General features: G+C 49.6%; 2 protein-coding genes across 7 annotated transcripts; one reads left to right on the forward strand and one right to left on the reverse strand.

Moving 5' to 3' along the window:
- Window positions 1-2352: 2352 nt before the first annotated feature.
- On the forward strand, window positions 2353-14435 carry LOC121074757. Of its 6 annotated transcripts, none has more exons than XM_040567243.1 (17): window positions 2353-2427; window positions 4623-4654; window positions 4867-4954; window positions 5593-5670; window positions 6203-6253; window positions 6748-6777; window positions 7975-8025; window positions 8107-8174; window positions 8277-8326; window positions 8675-8895; window positions 8975-9225; window positions 9807-9941; window positions 10262-10400; window positions 10937-10990; window positions 11112-11195; window positions 12451-12723; window positions 13263-14435. In XM_040567243.1, the coding sequence occupies exons 3-17, from the start codon at window positions 4915-4917 to the stop codon at window positions 13277-13279; spliced, it is 1542 nt and encodes a 513-aa protein (XP_040423177.1). In that variant the 5' UTR covers window positions 2353-2427; window positions 4623-4654; window positions 4867-4914; the 3' UTR covers window positions 13280-14435. The 6 variants fall into 6 exon arrangements, with proteins under 6 accessions (XP_040423177.1, XP_040423175.1, XP_040423178.1 ...); XM_040567242.1 differs by lacking the exon at window positions 2353-2427 and adding an exon at window positions 2768-4177; XM_040567241.1 differs by lacking the exon at window positions 4867-4954 and having other exon boundaries at window positions 2356-2427.
- Window positions 14436-16866: 2431 nt separating this feature from the next.
- IL12A (interleukin 12A) lies at window positions 16867-19664 on the reverse strand. The gene is made up of 5 exons (XM_040567316.1): window positions 19203-19664; window positions 18128-18235; window positions 17978-18019; window positions 17779-17874; window positions 16867-17389 (listed from the first exon to the last, which is right to left on the reverse strand). The coding sequence occupies exons 1-5, from the start codon at window positions 19662-19664 to the stop codon at window positions 17234-17236; spliced, it is 864 nt and encodes a 287-aa protein (XP_040423250.1). The 3' UTR covers window positions 16867-17233.
- Between the last annotated feature and the right edge of the window lie 3017 nt (window positions 19665-22681).

Consider the following 22681-nt stretch of genomic DNA (forward strand, 5'->3'; position numbering starts at 1 on the left):
GGGATAATTTAAGAATACTTTGTGTTGGCATAGTTATCAGGGTGTTTATTGCGTGGATATATTTCTTCACCTCTGTGTGAGGGTGCCTGGAAAAAGTCGGGAAAATAATGGCTCCAGACAGCTACCCTCAGCAAGCTGCTCGGCAGCCAGGGATGACGCCAGGACCATCGGCTCTGCTTTTGCCCCTGTCCAACTCTGCAGCACTTCGCAGCCCCCCAGCAGCACTGGTTGGGTTGACTGATGACTGGCCCAGGAGCACGCCAGCCCCACACCACCGATGCCCCGTGCACCACCTCCAGCTCTCCCACCCGAGAGTGTCTGACAGCAGGACATGCCAGCAGTATCCTGCAATTTCGCTGTAAAATAAACACTCTGCTCTTCTTCAACGGCTGATTATATCTAGCCTACAGCCTTTCTGGGAAAGGCAAAGCCACAAGCCCAAATGCTGTGCATTATATGGCTGTCTTTGGTTTCTCATTTCTCCTGTTCTGTCTTGCTTTTCTTATTTACTCTTCATTGTATCCTATTTTGTGAGCACTTATTGTCACTTACACACCCATGTCATTGTTCCTGCTCCTGCGCTCAGGAACTGAACTTCTTCTGCCTCTTTTACTCTGTTACAGGCTTGACTTCCCGGTGCTGATTGCCAGGGGATTTCCTATGGCAACACAGCCATCCTTTTCCTTCTTCCCAAACTGACCCCTGTGCGTCACTTTTCTGGTGTTTCATGTGAAGCTGCTTTTCATTTCATCGGGTTTCCATCACACTTTTATGAACGGTCTTCGCAGCCCAGGCCTTGCACCTTGTTCCTGCAATGTCTGCACGAGCATTTTGGATTTTCCAGAGCTATTTAGACCCTTGGGGTAACAATACTGGCGGCGTGCACGGCCGCACCCAGCAGCCAGGCTGGCAGGGTGTGAGGGCACAGGGGCAGTGCCGGGGGGGCTCCCGAAGCCAGCTCCAGCCCATTTGACCCCCGGATGGGAGGGCATGGGAGCTGAGCACTTCAAAGGCGCCAAAGCAGCCTTCGAGACTGTGTTTACTTAAATACTTGTGCTTATTTATACAGCTAATCTTTTTTTTTCTGTCCTTTGCTCGGGGCAGATGCGCGAGCAGCGGGGTGTGCACGGCGGTACCCATCTGTGCCCAGGAGCTGCCTGTGAGAGGGGACAGTGCCACCAGACAGCGCCACCCGCTCGCACACGCCAGCGCAGTGCCCCGTGGAGGACTTTGTGCCCTGTTGCTGACAGGAGAGGAGAGGGTCAGAGGTTGTCATGCTTGGGGCAATGCAACGGAAGGAGGACGGTTGTGTGAGACAGGAGAGGAGAGGGTCAGAGGTTGTCATGCTTGGGGCAATGCAACGGAAGGAGGACGGTTGTGTGAGACAGGAGAGGAGAGGGTCAGAGGTTGTCATGCTTGGGGCAATGCAACGGAAGGAGGACGGTTGTGTGATCGGGGCCAGAGGGGCTCCTGGCAAACGGGACAGCTCAAAATGGACGCGCCTGAAGCACTTCCTGTAACACCCCTTCCAAAGGGCTCAGCCACGGCCCCAGGGGCCTGGTGGACACCAGTGTGTCCCTCAGGCAAAGAAGGCTGGTGGTGCCTGGTGGCACGAGGCCCCGTACGGCCGGCAGGCCGAGGGGAGATCCTGCCCCTCTGTTCAGCGCCGGTGAGGCCGCACCTGGAGTGCTGGCTCCTGTTCTGGGCTCCCAGGTGCCAGGGGGACGTGGAGCCGCTGGAGCCCAGCGCAGGGCCACCAAGCACGGCCTGGAGCCCTCGGCTGCGGGGAGAGGCTGCGGGACCTGAGGCTGCTCAGCCTGGAGAGGAGGTGGCACCTGGGGAGCTCCCCCAAGTCCAGAGCAGAGCTCAGCGGTGCCCAGCACCAGGAGCAGAGGCCCCGAGCACAAACCGGAGCCCAGGAGGCTTTTTTCTGGGCGCAGCACCCCCCCGCTGGCACCCAGGGCAGGAGGCTCCGGGTGTTTGCTGGACTCCGGGAGCACTCTGCCACCAAAACGCGCCAGGTGGAGAAGCTTCTACCTATCACCCTCTTGTTTAATTAATACGTCCCTGGTGTGCTGCTGCAAGTTTGGGCCGGCTTTATTCTTTATTCCTTTTTTTTTTTTTTTTTTTTTTTTTTTTTTTTTGGCGCATTAGCAGCTGTGCCAGCACCACCTGCAGAGGCACGACCCCCTGCAGGGCCCCCCGGTTCCGGTGGGGGGGGGGGGGGAGCCCAAATACCCCCCCCGCTCCCCTTTCCCCCCCCCCCCGCGCTGCGGGGAGGGGCAGGGGGGGCCGGGGGCGGTCCCTTCTCTCTCCCTCCTCCCTCTCCCCCCTCTTCCTCCTCCCTCTCCTCCCCCTCTTTCCCCCCCCCCCCCCCGTTCGCTTCCCGCCCGCCGCGATGTCCCGCCGCCGGCAGGAGCCCGACAGGTGAGCGGGGACGGAACCCCCCCCCCCCCCCCCCGAGCCCTCCGCTACCCGGCATCAACCTCCACCCACCCCCGAGCCCCCCGCACTCCGAGACCCAGCCCAGCCCCATTCCCCCAGCATTCCCCCCCCCTCCCCAGCGTGGTCCCCATCTGCATCCCCCAACAACCCCCAGCTCCCCCCAGCATCCTCCTTCACCCCCCTCTGCAGCCCCCCCACCATCATCCCCTCCCCATTGTCCCCACCTCCCCGTTGCCCCCTCCATTGCTTCCGCCTCCCCATTGCCCCTTCTCCATTGTCCCCCCCATCCCATTATCCCCCCCGTCCCCAAACGCCCCCCTATCCCCAAATGCCCCCCCATTGCCTGGATCCCAGCGAAGAGACCCCATCCCGCGCTGGCGCATGGCCCGGCCGCTGGGCACCCATCCTGCACCCCCCAGGACGTCTGCGGGGCCGTGGGGTGCAGGATCCTGGCCTGCCACCTGCAGCGGGGGCTCCCCGGGCCCCCCACTCGAGGCCAGGGCCCGGCCGTGCAGCCGCCCGCCATCCTCAAATCCACTCGCCATCGTCTCCTCCGGCAAACAAAAGCGCTCGGCGAGCCCACCACGCTCCTGCTCTGCCTCCCTGCACCCAGCACCCCGCTGCACCCCGTGCCCTTCCCAAAACGGGCGGCAGCTGGGGCGGTCTAGAGGCGAGCGTGTTTATCTCCTGCCTGCAAAGCTGTGGGCACCAGCGTGGTTAAACTGTTTTGGTTTTGGTTCAGCAGGGGCCGAACAACAGAGCCGCGCAGCTCTCGCGCGGCAGGAGATAAGGCTGGAAGCGCATTTCTTCCCGCGAGTAATTAACTGGTTGTGGGCAATAATTTGTTAGCCCGACTAGGCCTGTTTCTCTTCCTCGCCGCGTGTTTTTTAGCTTAGGAGGAGCAAAGCGCGGGGCTGGAAGCCATCTGTAAGCCTTATTTAGCAGGGCAGTGCTTGGTGCACGGCTGCACAAACAGCCCCTGGCTCAGGCGCGCGCTGGGCTCTGTCCAGGCTTTTTCCCAACGCTGCAGATACTCCCAGTGTATTTTCTTCAAGGCAGCTTGGGTACGATTCCCGCTCCTGCCCGCAGTGAGACTCTCACACAGATTCCTCTCCGCGTCTAACTCTGTTTTCCCTGGCCTTGATGGAGAAATCTTCCCGCTTCGGGCTGCGTGGGAGTGTCCCTGCCCAGCCGCCCGCCCCGCCGCGCTTCGCCCGGACCTCTCCTTGCGTCGCTTCCTCGCTCCTCAGCCCCCAGTTTTAAGGGTTGTTTTCCTGCTGCTGTTGTCGCCTGCACAATGCCGTGCTTCGGGCTGGCTGCTGGGAAAGCAGAGATACTGGATGGTGTTGGCTTCCGATTCCAAAGCGAAGCAGAGCTGGATGTCACCTGCTGGTTCGTGGTAACTGCACCCGGAGCGGTTCCCTTCCTAATCGGATGCTTTTGTGGTGGTGGTTCAGCGGGGATGGCGCTAGAGAGCTTTGTGGAGCTCCCTGGAAAGGTTTCCAGATCCGATGAAGATCCATGAAAGATAAAAATAGCAAATTTCCCCTTTACAAGCAAAAAAAGGACAATGAAGTTGGGTCTGGATTTGCCGTGGGTCGCCAACAGGTGATCAGATTGGAGTAACTTGGCACTTAGGGGTCATCAAGTCTGTCTGAGCTCCATGTGTTGCTGAAGAAGATAAATAATGTCAGCATCCTGCTGCTCCACCCAGCCTGAAGACTGAACAAAGGTCTCAGAAACATCGGGGGCTGTGGACAGGCTCCTGCTCCTGCTCTCTCCTCTTATTTCCCTTTGTTGTCTGAGCAAGCCTTTGCTCTGCTGTACTCACCCTGATGCTTCCCTGCACTAGGAGTGCTGATAACCTTCTTGGCTGCTTGTCAGAGCAGCTGTTTGTGTCCTGGAGAGCCTGGCTTTGCAAAAGGGGCTGGGGATCAAGGGCTTGTCCTCGTGGGAACCCCTGGGGCAGAGCCAGGCGTCCCCAGCATCCCTGCAGCAAGGGCAAGAGCCAGGGTCTGGTTGCATTGAGAAAATCCATTTTTTAAGCACCGTCCCCCCCATCATTACTGCTTAACTTGCCTTAAAACCTGCTCAGTTTCCTCAAATTCCCTGGCTTGTATGGAAGGGTGGCAGAAGATTGTCAGGTCTTCTCATGCATTTCCCGTTTTGTCTTCCAGCGGAATCGAATCCCTCTCTGCAGATGAGCAAGGTACAGTAACTTTGTGAAGGACGTGGCTTCAGTGGGTTTGTTGTTAGAAATTCCCATCCTTCTGAAAGAAATCACAATTTGATAACTACTGGCTATAAAAAAAAAAAATAAATGTAATGCTTTAGTTTTATGGATAAGATTTTTGAGATTTTATACTTGTTTACAAAATTCATGTTATTTTGTTATTTATTCTTTTCCTCTTATCTGCATAGTGCAAAAATGCCAGGAGAAGAGCTAGTCTTGCACTGAAAATTCAGTAGATGGCTGCCGAATCTCCGTGCATCCAAGCCGGAGCACTCGGTGAGCACCATGGGCAGAGCTGGACCTGCCAGAGACCTCGTGCAAAAAAAAATCAGTGCATGATCATGCAGAGAGAGCTTTTATCCTGCTAAATGGTTCTGTGAAATCTCTTAACACCCCTGCTCGGAGCACGGAGGCGTGCGTGTCGAGGCGGTCTGGCTGGGACATCTGGTGTGGGGCGGAGGACGTGGGACACCGGTCCTCGCTGCATCTCTGTGGTTCCTCTTGGCTGGCGATGACAGTCTGGTGTTGGGCACATTTTTTCGTGTCTGTTGGGAGTCGGCAGCCGTGGGCTGGCGCTTTGCTCTGCCTGCTGCGGTGGGTGCGTGGGAGGGGGGGTCCGTGGCTGTCCTTGCAGCCCCTCTGCCCTGCAGTGCACCGTGTGCTGCTCCCTCCTTGCCTTTGCACCTTCGGTGCAAAGCCCTGCACACCGATGCAGACGCCGGTTTAATTCAAAGCAAGAAAATCTGCTTGGGTTTTATCAGCACAGGAAGCGGTGGCCCCATCACTTTTCTGGGCTGAGGATGTGTGAAGCATGTGACGCTGACAACCCCAGAGACTTTGATTATAGGTGTTCAGAAGTTCCTTTTTTTTTCATGCAAAACATGCGCGTAAAACCCACCGGTTTCCTCTTCCAGACTTGGAGGCCTCCTGCGAGGAAGGAGCAGGCTGTGCCGAGGGCTGTGCCGAGGGCTGTGCCGAGGAGCTCCCAGCAGGTGAGCAGCACCAGGACCAGGAGCCATCCCGGCCGTGTGGGGCTGGAAACCGGATCATTTGTTTTCCAATATTGGTTTCTCTTCAACTCACGTTTGTACGAGTGGTTTATGAGAGCCGTGCGTGGCACAGCCCCAGCCCGGGGCACTCCCTGGTGGCACGCACCCGTCCCCGCCGATGCTTCTGCCAGCTCTTGTGCGTGCCGTGGGAAACCGTGATTCAGCTGGGGGAAGTGGGATGTGCCGGGGCGAAGCGAGGGCCCAGAACAGTCCCGGTTTGTTTAGGACATCATAGATCAAAATGAAGTGTTGAACATCACGTGTACCCTTCAGGAGGGCCTGTGTGACCCCTGAAGTCTCCGATGCTGGGACGTGAGTCTATGCCTAAGCACGGCTCAGTGTTTTCTTACTCTGTCGTGTTACCTAACTTGCCCACCAAACAAATGTATTTAAACTTCTTAATGTATCCCTTACTTACCTGTGGCATAGCTTTACTTACTCCTTCCTGCCACTAACGGGGTGTGATTTTGTTCAGGAGAGAATGGTTCCGAAAGCAGCTCCAGCAGTAGCTCAGAAGATGACTCAGGTGAGTGTTGTGTTCCAGTTTATTTCATTTCCCTCTTTGGAAAATGTAACTTTGATTTAAATATGCTGCTCTTTATGGGAATAGTCTCGAAGTTATTGTACAGCGCTGTTAATTCAATGATTGAATGTGGAAAAGCAGAACGATATTTCTGTGAGCACATTATTTCCTAGTCACTCAGTTCTGAGCCTTGCAATAATAGAGGAGCGGCTGCTCGTGTGGCACTGGCCTTCGCTCACACAATGCCTGCAGATGTTTGTACACCGCAGTAGCCGTCCAAAGACCGAGAGGCTATAAATCTGCATAAAAGTTGGCAGCACAAGTGGCAAAACAGGATGGACAGGAAAAGAATTAAAGGAAGTGTTTGCCGTTGATGAAAAGCGTGTGGGTTTTCACTTGCGCGGGTTACACCACGAACAGTTTATTCTGCTTTCATACGAGACTGAGAGTCTTTACTAAAGAATTAGAAAGCTTTTTTTTTTTATTTTTTCCATCAGATACTGAGGAGTCTGATACAAGACGGTCAGGTGAGTGTGCTGCTTTGTTCCTTTCCTGTACCCGCCTTTGGAAGTGTTAAGAAGCCGACACGGCTTCTTACCGGGATGCGTGAGGGCAGGCAGACAGCAACCGAGCGCTGGCACAGCCGCTGCCAGCCAGGGCCCCTTCTTCTGGCACAGACACTTGCTGGAGGGCATTATCACGCGGGCTGAGTGCATGCGTGGTGTGTGCGAACATGGCAGCACTGCTAACTAATGAGCAGCGCTGCTGGAGCTCAGCCAGGCTTCCTCTCCTGCGCAGGGCTCGGAGCAATGCCAGCGGCCGCTCCGTGCCCAAAATAGTGCTCCAGGATGGGGTCCAGCTCGCTGTCATGGCCTGGGTGTTTCTGTGATGGCTTCCAGGCAGCTCAGCACAGCGTCGGATAATAACAGATTTTCTTCCTCTCCCACATATGCCTACCTGGGAGGTGTTGACACGACGGGATGACAGGGAGGGCCTGCCCGCAGCCTGGTGTTGCTGGGCTGGCAGCAGCAGCGGTTGCATTTCATCACACCTTGTGGCGTGAGCTCTGCCAGTCACGTTTGCACAATTTGAACCTTCAGGCCAAAAACTTTTGCCTCGTGTCAGCTCCGCTTGCTTGCTTTTGTGTTGGAGCTTGGTGAGGCTGATTCAGGCGTTTCAAAACCCGTTTAGGGCCAAGTGTGCTGCTCTAGCGTGGCTCCCTTCTCGCTGGGGAGCGTGGTGCACGGCTTCCATGCAGGTGGTTGGCGTTTGTACTTGGCAGGATGAGAGGTCCTGGGGAGAGGTTTCCCCCTCGCCATGAACATTTCCAGGCCTTTGGGCAAGCTGTGAGCTTTGGACAAATCTTCTATCCTGGTGCCCAGCCTCATCCCCAAGCTGCGTGCAGGCACAGTAGGCCTAAGAATATTTTCCTTTGTGTTTTTTTCTAAAGTAAGCAGATGAAATTGGTGGGTTGTCCTTGCTGAGTATGTGAGCAGAGACCTGCCTGGAGGCTGATGGATGAATTTGCTAGGCCATGCATCACTGCAGCCCCCACTGAGAGGGGTGCAAATACTAGAAATCCCAGGAAGCTGGGGTGGGCAGAACCAGGAACAGAGACGTCTGTCCCCACTGTCCTTTTGTTATGTAAAAGCCACAGATGGCCCTTCTCAGGGAGCTCTTTCACTATGTGTATTAATATGTGCCTTTAAAACTTCTTTATGTAGATGAAGAGCAAGAAAAGAAAGAATCACAGCCAGACCGCAATGAATCTGGTGGTAAGAGAGCTCTGGAGTTCTTCCCCCCTCCCCCCCCACTTTTTTTTTTTCTGAGCATTTAATTGCTTTGATTTTAATGAGCTGATTTTCCTGTTTTCTCCCTAGGAGTGAACTGTCTGCCCCACTGTGAGCATTGCAGAAATGAAAATGTATGTTTAGAAAAAGAAAGCCATGTATTTTTCACAAGATAGAATTACAACTTGCAGGTTTTCTCTTGAGCTTTTAAAATATGTTTTTATCTATTTATATAGGCCCAGAGGGAGCAGGTGACCCCTAGGAGACTTGCTGGAGGACAATATTTGTATGTTTTGTTTCTTTTAATATAATGGGTATACATTTTTGTTGTTCCCATCGAGATACTTCTTCAGATTAAGCGGGGAAAAGATTTGCTACACAAATGCATTTGTAGCTATTACAAGAGATGCCCCCAAGTCCTTGAGAGCAAACAACTTGCACCAGCTGCCAGCGCTGACGGTCCAGGACAGCCCTCAGGGTGGCTTCTTGTGCGTCTTGTTTCGTTGCAATAATTAATGTTAGTTAATAATTGTGAATGATTACAATACAAATAATTCATTATTTATTTAATAATAATAATTAGCACCTGCTCTGCAGCGGGCACCAGGCTAACTCGGCGGGTCTGTCCCGGCAGGCTGAAGCTGGACGCGGACGGCACGTACCAGTGCAGCGTCACGGGCCTGATTTTTGAGGTGACCGAGGCAGTCACCATCAGCTACTCCCTGCTGTCCTGGAGCAAGTACGCCGGGCTGGTGAAGCCACCGTGGGTGGTGGGCGGCCCCCTCTTCGACGTGCATTGCAAGGCGGCCTCCGCCCTCACCTCCATCGCCTTCCCCCACTCCCTGTGCCTTGGCGGTGAGTACCGGCCTCCAGTGTGGGTGGTGGGGGCAGGCCAGGCTGTGGGTGCCGATACCAACGCCATGTGTCCCCACAGATGGTGACTCCCATCCGGCCTTCAAGGTGCTGCACATCAAGGGCGCGGGCGCAGCCATCGAACCGTCCATGGACTACTCGGCCTCGCACGTGCGGTGGCTGGTCAGCTCACTGTCGCCCGTCGGGCCGCTCATCCGCAGCGAGGAGCCCCTGCTCTACCACGGCGCTGTTGTCCTGTACAAGGCTGTCGACAGCGACCCCTCCTTGCTGTTCCGGGTCTATGTGGCCACGAACAACGAATCCTTTATCAAGGTGGGGTTCGCCAAGCCAGGTGGTGCTTCGGCAAAGAGGTGCCCTTCTCTCCCTGCAGTCTGTGCATGCGAAGCTCTGGTGGCATTTCCACATGGAAAAAGGCTCTGGCACATTAGGGTTTGATAAGTAAGCAGTTGTATTCGCCCACCTGCTCGTTCACATGCTGCTGTGAAAAGTACAAAAAATGACAACACATCAGAAACATGTTTGCCACCAAATGAGCAGGGCTCAGATCTGCACCACTTGTCCCCTCTCACCAATCCCCCCTTAGCCCAGCAGGAGAAGGGGGTAGCAGCTAACAACGCTTGCTTTCATTTGGCTTGCAGAACCCTTCTAATTTCGCTGATGTAGCACAATTCATTTTTTATTTTTATTTATTTATTTTGAGGAATGGAGACATCTGCCCCCACAAGCATTGGGTTTGGTACGCAGCATCTGGTAAGGTTCGCTGTGTGGCACAGGCCGTGGCCATTTTCTTAGACCTGTGGTGGCAAAAAACACAAGGAGCCCCAAGTAGTGCAGATTGTAAATGTGACTCCTTTCACCGAGAGGTGTAACAGACTGTCTTTTTAAAATTTCAGGATATAGCAAAAGCAGTAAAACATTCAAAAAAGAAGTTCATTAAAATCGACAAGCCCCCTGTGTGCCAAAAATTACTACAGAAAGGAAAGAGATACAGATTACTCTGTGAACCAGAAGCTGAAGTAACTCCGGAGGTAAGTTCCTCATGTAACTGTCATGTTGTGCATCACATTTTGATTTGAAACATGATAGAAGATAGCTTTTCCTTTGCACTCCTGCTGAGTGCGGGGCTTGCTCTGGCTTTAAGGGCAGTTTTCACATCCATTTGCAATTGCTACAGAAAGCGTTTGCCTCTTAAAGACATAAAACTGTGGGATGAAATCTTTACATTGCTGAAGCTGATGGCAAAACTCTGGGGAGACAGGAGTTTGGATCAGATCAGTGCCACCAGCCAAATACGTCCTGTTTAATTTATGTTTGGATAAATGTTTATTTTAAACATAACATTTTACAGGAAATTGAATTTGTTGATGGATCTCTTTTGAAACTAAAAAGTTACATTGAAGTCTATTTGGAGAAACATGAAGACTTCACCTTGTCTTTGATTGAACTGGAGTCTGAAGCAGTTGTATGGAAAGCAAAGCTAAGAGAAAGTAGGTATTTTGTGTTTTGAGTAGCAGTTTGTTCCCGCTGAAAAGAAGCGTGGTTTGGGATGCAATTCAGCCTGTAGATTAAATTCTTTAAATAACTGCAATTACTGCTGTTAAAATTGCAAGGTTTGGAACTGGAAGTGATAAGAAGAGAAGAGATCCAAGAGGTTGCATATTGATTTTGGAGTAACCTGCACAAGCCCCTGCGCAGCACAGACGTCAAGGCGATGGACAAAGTAGTGTCTTTGAAGCCTGTGCAGGCAAAAGTGTCACCTGGAGCAGGTGCCTTCAGCCTGCAGGCAAAAGTGTCAGTGTTGTGGGGTGGGACAAGAGGGTGCTCTGCTGTATGTACCAGGAGCAATATACGTTACATAAGTGGCATGGTAAAATGGGAGAAATCATCTCATTCTTTTGAATCTTAGCTCAGCAACATGAATCCACTTAATAGTTTGTTTTCATGCATGGCAATGGTTGGACATAGGTAGGAATTTCTATTGCTGTGCCCTGACCTATTGTTTTCTTTGAAAACTGTTTTCCAGGTGACTGGATACATTATGATCAGAACAAAAATGAGCTAAAACGAAATGCAGTCAGTAAGTCCATTTGAAGATAATTCCGAGTTGCTTGTCTTCTGTGTGCCTCAGTTGCTGTTGTTTCTCAACTGATGTGCAAGTGAAATGAATGAAATAACATCGATTCTTCCTTGCTCCTTAGGCATCAAAAGACGGAAATCAACCAACAGCTTTTCCGAAGAAGAGACACACCGTGGCAAAAAGCAAAGGTCTAACAGTACTACAGGTAAGCATTTCTGTGTCATTTAAAATACTGAGTTTGGGTTGTGTTTTTTGTGTGTTTTCTGTTTTTTAATCCCATGATTTGAAGTGAAGCTGAGTTTTTTATACACTTCCACAAACTTGACCATGAAATATAGGAGGAGAAATTGCTGCTTTTGTAGCTACAGAATTTGTGTGTGCCTCACTTGTATACCTCTGTACACTGCCATTCATTCAACAGGTAAATGTGGAGAAACAGCTAGGAAACTTGACTTATAAGGGGCATCTAAAATGGTGTTGTCTTCTTAAAGCATCCCTTATTTCCCAGTTTTAAAAGGGGTTTCCACTACATGTCTCAGATTTTGTACTCGGAATATGTCCTTAGCTATAACAGGCTGAAAAAAATCAGCTGCCATCTCCTGTTGACATATAATGTCTTGATGTTCAGAAATGCTTGGTGTCTGGGAGCTCCCAGAGAGAAACTACTAATTTACTGATAGTCATTTCAAAAAAAAAAAAAAAAAAAAAAAAACAGAAAAAATCACGGTCACTTTCTGAATCAAATAATATAGCTGGCATCAGGCTTCACATGTCAGCAAAAATAATCATGTATGATGTATGTATTTATTTATGGGTGCATGTAGCCACCAGAGGGAGAGCTTTCATCATTCAAAACTTCATTTTTAAATGGTGATACAGAAAACGGCTTAGTCCATATAACCATGTAGGCTGAGACTTCTTAGCTACTGTAATTAAAAGAAAAATAAACCTCAACCTCCTGGAGCACTGTTAGGTTTTGAGGAAAAGCAGTCATCTGAAGTAGTCAGGTGATGGCGAATGCTTAGCATGTTAATGCTAAGCCTTGATGTTATACATCACAAAATCTCTGGGTGCTTGGTAACATAACATAACATACCGAAGGAGGTTTGTGTTCGTACAGTTTTTCTACTATAGGAATAGCTGCTTATAAGTGGAGGGGAAAAAAAAAAGCCTTTAGAGCATACAGCACAAAATCAGAACTTAGCATCTTTATGAGCCAGGCTTCTTAATTCTTCAGGTGATTTTCTACAGTGCTTGACTTGACGATCTTAGAGGGTAGGATTTTTTTCCCAACCTAAGTGATTCTAGGTGATTCTATAATCCAGTTTTGTCTGCGTGACTAATAAGGTCCCCTTCATTATATGTCCCCTGGCCCTGCACAGAGCCAATAGTGTCATTTAGTTAGAAGGCTAATCAGAAGAGCAATAATAGATCTGATTTTTTTTTCTGTGTGTTTACAGATGGAATTAAAACAATGAACTTACTAACCGATCAACAGCTGATGGCGATCGCAAAGTTGTTTGGTGCAGAGTGGAAAGAAGTCGCCATTGAATGCCTTCAGATGGAAATGAAAGACATTCAGCAGATTCAGGCGAAGGAACAGGAAGTCAATATGCAAAAATTTCTGCTGTTAAGCAAGTGGAGAGAAAGAGAGCAAAGCAACGGAACCGCACAAAATTTGTACAACAGACTCAGCGAAAAAGTATCATACGATATAGTACAATTACTAGAAGGTATCCACTTCTCATATTTGTTTAATTTCATCACTGTGTCTCAGATGTATTTTAAGAGTTCACTTCAGAGTTTACTAAATACCTAGTGCACATTTTATTGTGGGGGTCAAAATTGTCTCCTTTCTAACATTAATAATGATTTGCTTTCTTGTAGCATTTGTATATTTCCCTTCAGAAACTGATATAAAATGAGTAACCTTTTTGTATTGACTGTTCAGAATACTTGACTGTGACCAGACTAATTGGCATTATATACCCAAGCAAGTTGTTGGTTTGTATCAGGAAGCCCAAAGAAGTCCAAAAAATAATGGTTTTGGAACAGGCAAAACTTTGTTCTTACTTTGCTATCCATAAAAGCAACCTGCCTCCAACAGGAAGACAACTGCTGCTGTTTCCTCACTCATCTGACCCTTGCAAACATGTATATTGCCATACCTTGCATTGTTGTACGTTTTTATACACATTATTCAAAGTATATACTATTTGATCTCTAGAAGTTATTAAAATGCTAATGTGCTTGTGTGTGTTCATTTCCCCAGGCTTTATGGCTCAGTGATGAGTTCAAGAAGAAGCTGATAAAAAGCTCGGGAACTTTCCCCATCCAAATGGTTAAACTTCTCCAGCTGTTTCCCTGGCATTTCACTGTGACTCAGTAATGAAGATGCAAGTCATAATCAGTCAGTGGAAAGTTTAGACAGTCTATGAAAGAAATGTGAATGAAATTTTGCACTGATGTAAGTGCAAGAAGTGTTTTCAGGAGTGATTACTCATGTGGCTTTTTCAGGAGTAATTACTCATGCGCTTGGATGCCGGTCATCGCAGCCGTCGAGTCAGGATGGAAGTGCCAGGCTTCACGTGCCCCAAATTTGCTACAGAATTTTGTCTTGTTTGAGCCAGTCCTAAAAGACAATGAACACTAGGAGAAATTGGTTTACCTTTATTGGGTATATGACTATTACCTTGAAACATTTTTTTTACATCAGGGAAAGACAGGGAGAAGAGTTGTGCAGCAACTTTCATCCCCCTAAAAAATAATGGAACTGTCAAAATCATGAGGTAAGTTACATTTCATACAGATGCTTACGATCAGGGAAGAATACTCTTAAATTTGCAGACAAAGTTGTTTGCATAATTGCTGTATATATGTAGCCACTGTATATATTCGTGCATGCTCAGCCTTTGTTGGGCTGTGGTTCTGTTTTCTAAAAAAAAAAAAAAAAAGACCATTTTCAGAGTAGCACTACTACTAACCACAGGCAGCTTTGAATTTTCTGTGGGATTTTCTTGTTCACTCTTGTCTTGTATAGTCTGTCTCAATTTTTATATTTTTTGTTGTGTATTTTTTTGTATTATGAACTTTTTATACATTTTTTTACATGAACAATTTTAACTTGAATAGAATGAGGTGCTTAAACTGAAATAGAAAAAAAAAAAAGAATAAAAAAAACCACCTCATATTTTGAGTTTTAGAAAACTCAACTTGGAAAACTCAGGTTTTCCAAGAAGAGTGTTACTCTGTGGGCAATACCTGTAGTATTGTAAGTAGTACAGTAGTAAGAGATCTGAAAATAATGTCATTTGCAGAAGAGAGCAGCTACCTGATTGTCTTATTTTTAAAGACACGCAATTCTATGGATCATCTTCCCCTGTGTATGTTTATGAAAGGAAAAGCATACTTTTAAAAATCAGGATTAAAAAGGAAACATTCACACTGCTTGTGTGTCATTTTTTATTTTAAGTGTTTGATGAAATACACCTCTTTTAGAGGTTACCTGCTGGTTGTCTGCCATGGGCCATCTCGTCCACCCTTAGTGCTGCTGTGCCAAACGCTGTCAGGTCAGGGCACGTTCCCGTCCACATCTGCCAGCCCTCGTGAGCTGTCACGCAGCAATAGCATTCTCTCTCCATCCCTCTCCAGGAGGGATTTCTCCACGGAGAGTCCGGAGAGGTTTCCGCTGGTCAAGGGAGAGGCTGTGGCAGTGCCCCAAGCCTCGTGGGCTCTTCTGCTGATGGGGGGTTTAGGGAAAACCAGGCCAGGTGTGTTGTACACCTCCCCATGTGGATGCAGAGCTGTCCTTGGCTCTTTCTCTGCCAGGCAAACAGAAATTGCCACTGGGGGCACTTGGTGCCTTGGTGGACACTTCTCACCTTCCACCCTCGGGCAGCTGGGATGGGGCTGGTGTCCCCAGCCCCGTCCCTCCGAGGGCAGTCTCCTGCTGGTTGCAGTTCCTCACATCATAGTTGCCAGTTTTCGCTTCTTTTGCAGTGAAAACTGTTTATTTCTTTTTTGTTTTTGTGGTGGGAAACCCGTGTCAGTAAGCGGAGCAGTGATGAGCTTGGAAGAGGGAATGGGAGCGTGTTTGTCCCCACATCCCTCCCTGGGTTTTCAATTTAAACCTCAGGTCTTGTTTCAAAATGGCAAGGGGGTTTCTTTTTTTGCTATGTAGTGATTAAACACGTGCTGTTCCACATATGCAATGCTTATCCACTAATAATAAAAATGCAGATGTCATTATCTGTTTTTTTCTACTAATGAATAAAGCAATTTATCCCATAAAAGGGAACATTAAGGGGATAATTCTCCAAAATGTCAATACTAGTTTTACTGCTAGCTAATGGTTCTATTGAGTGCAGATGCTAAATTACAGCACAAAATGCTTTTGTTGGAAAATATTAGTGAGTTTAGAAAGGTAAGGCATACCCACACTGTATATTTTGTGAACGTACAGGCCCCTCACACTGGTGATCTCTTAGGCAGGCTGCATTGGGCTCACAGCTATTTGCATGTACTTGGTGGTGATTTGTTGCAAATTAGCTAGATTCTCAAAAATGAGTCTTTCTGAGCATGCAAAATAAAGGGGCTTGCAAAAACTGAGCAAGACTTTGCCTGTAATGGAGAAGGAGGAAGGGGAAGGCTGCTTCTGTGTGCCCCAGCTGCTGCGAGAGCTGCCAGGGCATGCAGAGGGGACGAGATGCAGGCTTTAGAAAGAAAAAGGTAAGTTGCTTTAAAAAAAAAAAAAAAAGCAAAAAAAAAAGTTTTCTTTGGCAAGAAGCTTCGTTGTCTACAAAGCCAACTTCAGCTCATAATTTTGATGTGGCTCAAGGAAAAAAAAAAGTTCCAACGGGGCTCTTATTTTAAAGCTAGCTGATTTTGCTTGCTAACTAAAAGATCTTGTTCTCAAAATCTGTAAGTTACACAGCACTTGAAAATTGTAAGATACCTGATACAAGCAGTGCTCCGATAGGACTCCCTGGCCAAAAGCAGAAATGGGTAAAACACAGCTGGAAGTAGGATGCTTGCTTGTAGGAACGGGGGCAGTGCAGCAGATGGTCCAAAGATACAATATTTCAACACTGCAGTTCTTTAAATCAAAATCAAGAAGCTTTTGAAAACACATGTATTTCTGTGCTCTTCAGCTCTGGCTTTGTCTGTGTGACTGCCCTTCCTGCAGGAAGGAGGAATGGAAGCAATACAACAAAAGGGCCCTCAGAGCACCCAGGTGTGAGGCTGCTCTTGCCTTATGTCTGCATTACGGGCACGCTGTAGGGGTAAGGACCATGGCTCTACTCCAGTTAGCAAGCTGGGGGAGGTTATAGGATGCCATTGCGAGGGCCGGCGCGGTACGCAGGTGACACTGATGCTGGTGGGACAAAGAGCAGCAGTGACATTGCTGGGATCAGCTCAGACAAGCTGAGAAGAGCAGTCCTCCTCCCACCCCGCCTCTGTTTAGGCCGGCTTTGGCTTTAGCACTGGAAGGAAGAACTTGGACAATAATCACCCAGTCATCCTTTCTGCCCTTAAGAGCTCTGCCCCAAATTCTCGCACCATTGAATTAAACAGCGCAGCTATTGTTTTCCCTGGGGCCAGGCTTTTCACCCAGGAAACCGTGCAAGGGGCTGGAAATGGCTGTGAACAAGAATGGCTCAGTCCAGAGAGACAATCCGCAGGAAATGCAGCTGGTGGAAGGAACAAGAGGGAAATTGGATTCTTGAATTTGCCCCGCAGGGCTGGATGGTACCGTGGTACACTGCTTAGATGGGGACAGTAGGCAAGCACTTTAAGAGTCTGATCAATACAATTGTCTTATCGATTCGTGTCATAACTCAAGGAAGAAAAGGTCACCGTGTTTTTTTTATGCAAAGTGTAATTTTATTAGGCAATAAATAGAATAAATAAGGAACTTCATAATAAATAAATCAGGAATATTATAAATACGTTTCAGTTTCTGAAACCTGAATAAATAAAACATTTAAGACAGGTAACAGCTGAGTGTTCGGTGGTCTGAGAACATTATCGCATGATATAGCTTATTGTCTAGAAGTGTAGAAATTTAACAAGATAGCTTAAAAGGCACTGGCAATAGCTCACTAAAACACGCCTTATAAGAAACTCGGTAAAATGGGACGTGCTTGCTTCCTACAAAGCCCCCAGCCAAGCCGCAGGACACCCACCGCACCATGTCTTCTTCCTGCAACGCTCCAAGGCGGCTTCGGGCGCTGCCTGGGGCGCTCACAGGGCGCTCAGGTAGTTCATCATCCTGTCGATGGTGACGGCGCGGATGTGGAAGGCGTGCAGGACGCCGCAGAGCCTCATGCGGTCCTTGAAGGAGGTCAGCGCCGCGCTGGGCGGCGGCTGCAGCGCGCCCGGGCTGCCCGGCTGCAGGGCCTGCAGGGGGGCAGCAGTGTTAGGAGGGGGGACAGGGATTAATTCCACATCCTCCCAGACCAAGGTGTCCATCGGGGCACACGGACTCTTCCCACTATCCCTAAGAAGCTCTCTGCAGTCAGCCCTGCGGTGGTGAGGCTCTCCAACCTCTCTGAAGATGCACAGGCAATGATTTTTTCTTTTTTCCCCTCTATCAGCTTTTGTTAAGCTAGCAAACCCAACAAGCCCTTAATATCTGCCTCCTTTACCTTCTAGAAAAACCAGTGACAATTTTCCAAATTATCAGAAATGATCATTCACTCTACAACTGACTGCAGAACAGAACGCTCTGGGTTAAAACTCTGGTTTAAGGCAGAAATAATAGAAAGGACCGAGACAGAAACGCTTACTTTCATCATCTCGTCAATGGACGTCAGCACCTTCTGATCGCTGAGCTCTGCCCTGTAGGCTTTCAGATCTTCATAGATCCCCCGCAGGCATTTACGCTGCAAAAGTCAGAATTGTTAAGAAATGCTGGAATTTGTTGCTAAAAGCTTTAAATGCAAACCAAGCAAAATAAGTGGTTCTTTTGAGAAACCTCCAATTTACCTTATCAAAAGTAGAACTTTCCAGCACTGGACAGTTTCCAGTCTGCAAATGAAGGAAGAAATGATACATGCATTAAAATGTGGAAATGTGAGTTTCCTCATGGCTGTTCCATGACACTGGGTTGCTGAATCCTGATCATTTGTTTTTTACCCTTGGCTCCTCAGATGTGCAAGCTTTTATCGTGTTGATTTGATCCTTAGTGATATCTTTGAGATCAACCTCTTCCAGGGTACATTCAAATCCCAGTGTCCCATGTTCCTGCGTTAAAAAGAGAGAGAAATAAATAAATAAATAAATGGGGTAATTGATTCAGCTCCAGAAGGTGGCAAATGAACCAAGTGTCTGAAGTTGAGGAAAATGTGGCAGTTGTGCTAAACACGCTCAAGCTTTGTTCTGTGTGCTGTTGCTGGATGCATGTCTCCATTACTTTAGCAGCACAAATTGTTCTCTCAGACACTGAATCCATGGAGAACTTTGTGTCACTGTAATTTCAGATGTAAAATTTTCTCCTAGGAAGTCAGAAATAGCAAATACCATCCACACTTAGCAGTGCTCAGTGACACACCACAAGCGTTGTCCAACCACACTACACCTATTTAGTGGCTTTCTTTAGGGCTTCTCTGAGATGAAGCTTGCAACAATAGCAGGGAATTTTAGCCAAAAAAGAAAAAAAAGGTCCCCCTGGTGGTGCTGCCAGGCGGCTTTGGTGCAGGAGGGTGCTGGGGCAGCAAAGTGACAGCATGCAAACGCAACGCCAAGGTCGGGAGCAGGTACTCCCAGAGCCAGCTGTGTAGCAGCACCAGAGAAAAACTATGTTCCAAAGTGGGAGCGGTGCAATTGGCTGCCACTGCGCTGAGAAAGGCGGAGCTGAGAAAGGCACCTGCCCAAACCCAGGTGCTAAAGTCGGGGAAGGTGCGAGGAGCAGTTAGAGAGGCTGGCAGGGAGCTGAGAAAGAGCATCCTCCCAGCTGGGAACCACCACCGAGCATCCCTCCATCCCAGTACCACCACCGAGCATCCCGCCATCCCAGTACCACCACCGAGCATCCCTCCATCCCAGGTACCACCACCCCATCCTGGGTACCACCGCCAAGCATCCCCTACCTGCCTGGGTCCCACTGCCGAGCATCCCTCCATCCCGGGCCCCCCCACCTAACACCCGTCCATCCCAAGTACCATCCCACCGCCCCATCCCGGGCACCGGCCGTTCCCTGCCCGTCGCCCACCTTGAGGCTGAGCAGCGAGGCTCTGGCCGCGTCCAGCAGCGCCCGGGAGCGGCGGAGCTCCGGGACCGGGCTGGGGACGGGCGGCGGCAGCGCCGGGGCGGGCAGGGGCAGCGCCAGGCAGAGCGCGGCCAGCAGCGCCCAGCGCCCCGAGCCCCTGCCGGTGCCGGTACCGGTACCGGTGCCCCTGGCGGTGCCGGTGCCCCTGGCGGTGCCTCGCTGCTCCATGGCTGTGCCCCGGGCTCTCCGGCTGCTCTGCGGGGCCGCGCCGCCTTTATAGGGGCGGCGGAGCAGGACTTCCCCGGGGCGCTGTTCCTTTCCAGGCGGGGAGCCGAAAGCCGCGGGGCCGCCGGGAATCCCGCAGGGCACCCAGAGAGCCCCCGTGGGCGGCCGGGGGTGCGCGGGGGGCCGGGGGTGTGCGGGGGGTCCGGGGGATGCCCGGGGGTAGCAGCGCGCCCGCTGCATCTCTGCGCTGGGAGCAGGTGGGGCAAGGTCTGCGGGAGCCCCCCGAAACCCACGCTCAGAGGGGCAGCGGGACAGCAGCCCCAGTGTCACCCTTTTAAAGAGAATTTCAAAGGCCACCTGTTGGATCGCCAGTGATTTCTGCACAGTCCTTCGCTGCCCAGAGGGGTTGTGGGGTCTCCTTCTCGGAGGTACTCAGCCCCCGCCCGGCTGCTGTCCTGCGTAAGGTGCTCCGGGTGACCCTGCTGGGCAGCGGGTTGGAGCAGAGCATCTCCGGAGGGCCCGTCCCAACTCAGCCGTTCTGGGATTTTGGGATTTGTTCTCCTTACCTGGCAGCACAATCCTGCTGCACAAGTCCCTGCACAGCACCCAAAGAGCGGGCGCTGAGCTCCCCGCTGTCCCACGCCGGTCTTCATCTCCCTTCCCACAGCACAAAAAGTGAGGTATGTGAAGGGGGCAGCAAGAACTGAGCCCTCCCTGCATCCACCAGGGCATCACAGCTGCCGAGCCGCTGCTGTTCTGCTTCTTCCCACCAGCGCACCCTGGGTTGCTAACTGAAATTTACATTAAAAAAAAATCTTTTTCAGGAAAACTTCAGGAAAAAACAGAATTACTTCAAGTATTCGTATGACACGTAGATAAGCATTTCCATTTTTTATTACTAAAAATTCTAACGATGACATGGCTTTGATGAAGATTTATACAAACCTGCCAGGGAAGTTGTTTTTTACTGACCTGCTTGGCACAACCACGAGATGTTTTGGTGTTTAAGTGCATGCTTACACGGCCGCTCTTAGCCTGGCCACAAGGCTGCAGAAAACGTTTTCCACCAGGACTGCCATGAAGTCCACGGGAGTTTTGCTGATAGCCTAGAAGGGAGCGGGATGAATCAAGAGTTTTTACTGAATTCTCAGATTCTTTTTATTTTAATTGACATCTTATTTCCCCTAAGAAGGCTGTGGTGTGTCTAGAGCCCCAGCCTGCTAGCATACCAGTGCCGTATGATTTTCCAGTTTTACTGTGTGTTTTCCATTTCTGTGCTAGTCATTAAGCTGTGGGCTGTGGTTTTAATCTTGTGTAGGAGACTTGTTTTTCTCACCACGAAGTGAAACAGGCTTTGGGAATAGGCAGGCACGTTCTTGAAAAGGCACCAGTTTGGCTTTCCAGGTTTCCTTGCCCGGCTCTCCGCTGTAGCCTTGCCTTTTAGCAGGCGGGGGAGGTTTCTCCCAAGGTGCTGGCACAGGGCTCGGACAACACCTTCTTGTTCGTGGAGTTCCTGGGCTGCATTTAATCGTGCAGTGCTCCACAGCACGGGGAAATCGGTGAGAGGAGTGATGCTGAGCTCAAAGACGGGCGGGGGCTCTGCATGCAACCGCTGAATGGCACCGAGCGTGCCACGACTGCCTCGTGGGGCTCAGAGTCCCTCTGCGGGGTGAGCAGCGCCTGGTTTTGCTGCACCAGCACAAGAAGCCCACCCCTTCGGTGTGCTTCAACAGTTGCTGATAAAATGGGAAATATCTTAATCACAGGGATGCCGTAGCGTTGCTCAGAGATGTTTTCTTTCCCTTGGTAGAATAAGGACTAATGGAAGGTGTTGCTGCATGTGATGTTTTACAGCTGTTTCTCGAGTATGTGTAAAGAGCCTTGCCCAACCGATGTGATTGTCAGCACTCATTTATTTTCCTATCAGGAAAATAAATTCAAGTGAAGTTTTTCACCTGAACCTGAAGCCCTCGCCATGTGGGTCTGACAAAGACCCTGTACACCTACTGCAGGTAAGAAATGTTAAATCCAAGCAGCTCCAGCACTGGCGATGATGTTGTGCTGACCCAAACCTCTCTGGAGCACCAGTCCCACAGATATTGCTGTGGGACCCACGGGTGCTGACTTGGGGTACCATGATGCAGCAGCTCTTGTTCTGCTGCTTGGGGTCGGCTGCAGGTCCAGCCTGGCCAGTTCCTGCTGCTTTTGCCTGATTTGTGCCATGTTTGTGCTCCCTGCCCAGCCACAACCGACTGTGTGCAGAGTGCTCTTGTGCAAGGAACCAGTATCCAAAAAAGAAAAACAAGTTTGTAGACTCATAGCCTCATAGCCTCACAGAATATCCCAAGTTGGAAGGGAGCCACGAGGATCCTTGAGTCCAACCCCTAAGTTCTTGTAAAACTGAAAAATCCACGAATCCATGTACTTCTTATTGCATATGTTGTCTTGGTCGCAGATACCCATTTTGTCAGGTGAAAGAAGGGTTACGAAGGTGGAGCAATACTTTCGTTTTTAAAGCAACAAGTATAGGGATACACCACGTATGCACTTAGCAATACAGTGCAATGATTGTGTATCAAAAAACTGTTAAAAGATCTATGATTTTATATGAGAAACTGTAATTTCCCTGCCTTTAATTCAGTCATAAGTTGCTCATGCTGAAACTAACTTCCAGGGAAAAATAGGAGCCTTTCAGGATGCTCCTGTAGTCAAAACTGGGCTAAATGGTGTTCTTCACCATGCTGCATGCAATCAAAACAATACTTTAAAATCCTATTTGAAAAAGAAAGGAAAAATAATAATAATAAAGAAACCCAATTAGAAAAAACCAAAACCCCGAGGATCTTTGTTCAGTTTAGTTTTGAGGGCTGCCTATGCGAGTGATGAGAAATAGGATCTTCTCCAGCCACACTGTTCTAAAAAACTAGGAAGTTCCTGTAAATGTGCGATGACATAAGTGGTTGTGATACTAACCTTCTGTGTCAGTCCTGGCTTGCTCTCTCTCCCCTTACAAACAGGACTCTCCTCTTTGCCTCCGCCTTGCTCTCCCAAGTGCTAACTAAACAAAAAATCACCTTTTTTCCAGAGCTCTGGGCAGAAGGCGAGTCCCGGCTGTTGGCCGATCTTCCATTTTACTGCTTAATTCCCACCCGTTCCCAGAGACCTCACCGGCTTGGGAAGTGTTTTGGCACCAGGGGCAAGAGTTTGAGCTGCCCCAACAGGGCCTCCCAGTTATGTCGTGTTGCTTCTGTCTCACT

Source organism: Cygnus olor, chromosome 9 (assembly GCF_009769625.2).
Source record: "Cygnus olor isolate bCygOlo1 chromosome 9, bCygOlo1.pri.v2, whole genome shotgun sequence".
NCBI lineage: Eukaryota > Metazoa > Chordata > Aves > Anseriformes > Anatidae > Cygnus > Cygnus olor.

Coding starts and splice junctions, on each gene's coding strand:
- LOC121074757 (XM_040567238.1), top strand. CDS start 4,564: ATGGAAGGGTGGCAGAAGATTGTCAGGTCTTCTCATGCATTTCCCGTT. Junction 8,175..8,276: donor AGCATTGCAGAAATGAAAAT/GTATGTTTAGAA, acceptor CTATTTATATAG/GCCCAGAGGGAGCAGGTGAC. Junction 9,226..9,806: donor ACAACGAATCCTTTATCAAG/GTGGGGTTCGCC, acceptor TTAAAATTTCAG/GATATAGCAAAAGCAGTAAA.
- IL12A (XM_040567316.1), bottom strand. CDS start 19,664: ATGCAGCGGGCGCGCTGCTACCCCCGGGCATCCCCCGGACCCCCCGCA. Junction 18,236..19,202: donor CCTCGCTGCTCAGCCTCAAG/GTGGGCGACGGG, acceptor TTTTTAACGCAG/GAACATGGGACACTGGGATT. Junction 18,020..18,127: donor GCACATCTGAGGAGCCAAGG/GTAAAAAACAAA, acceptor CTTCATTTGCAG/ACTGGAAACTGTCCAGTGCT.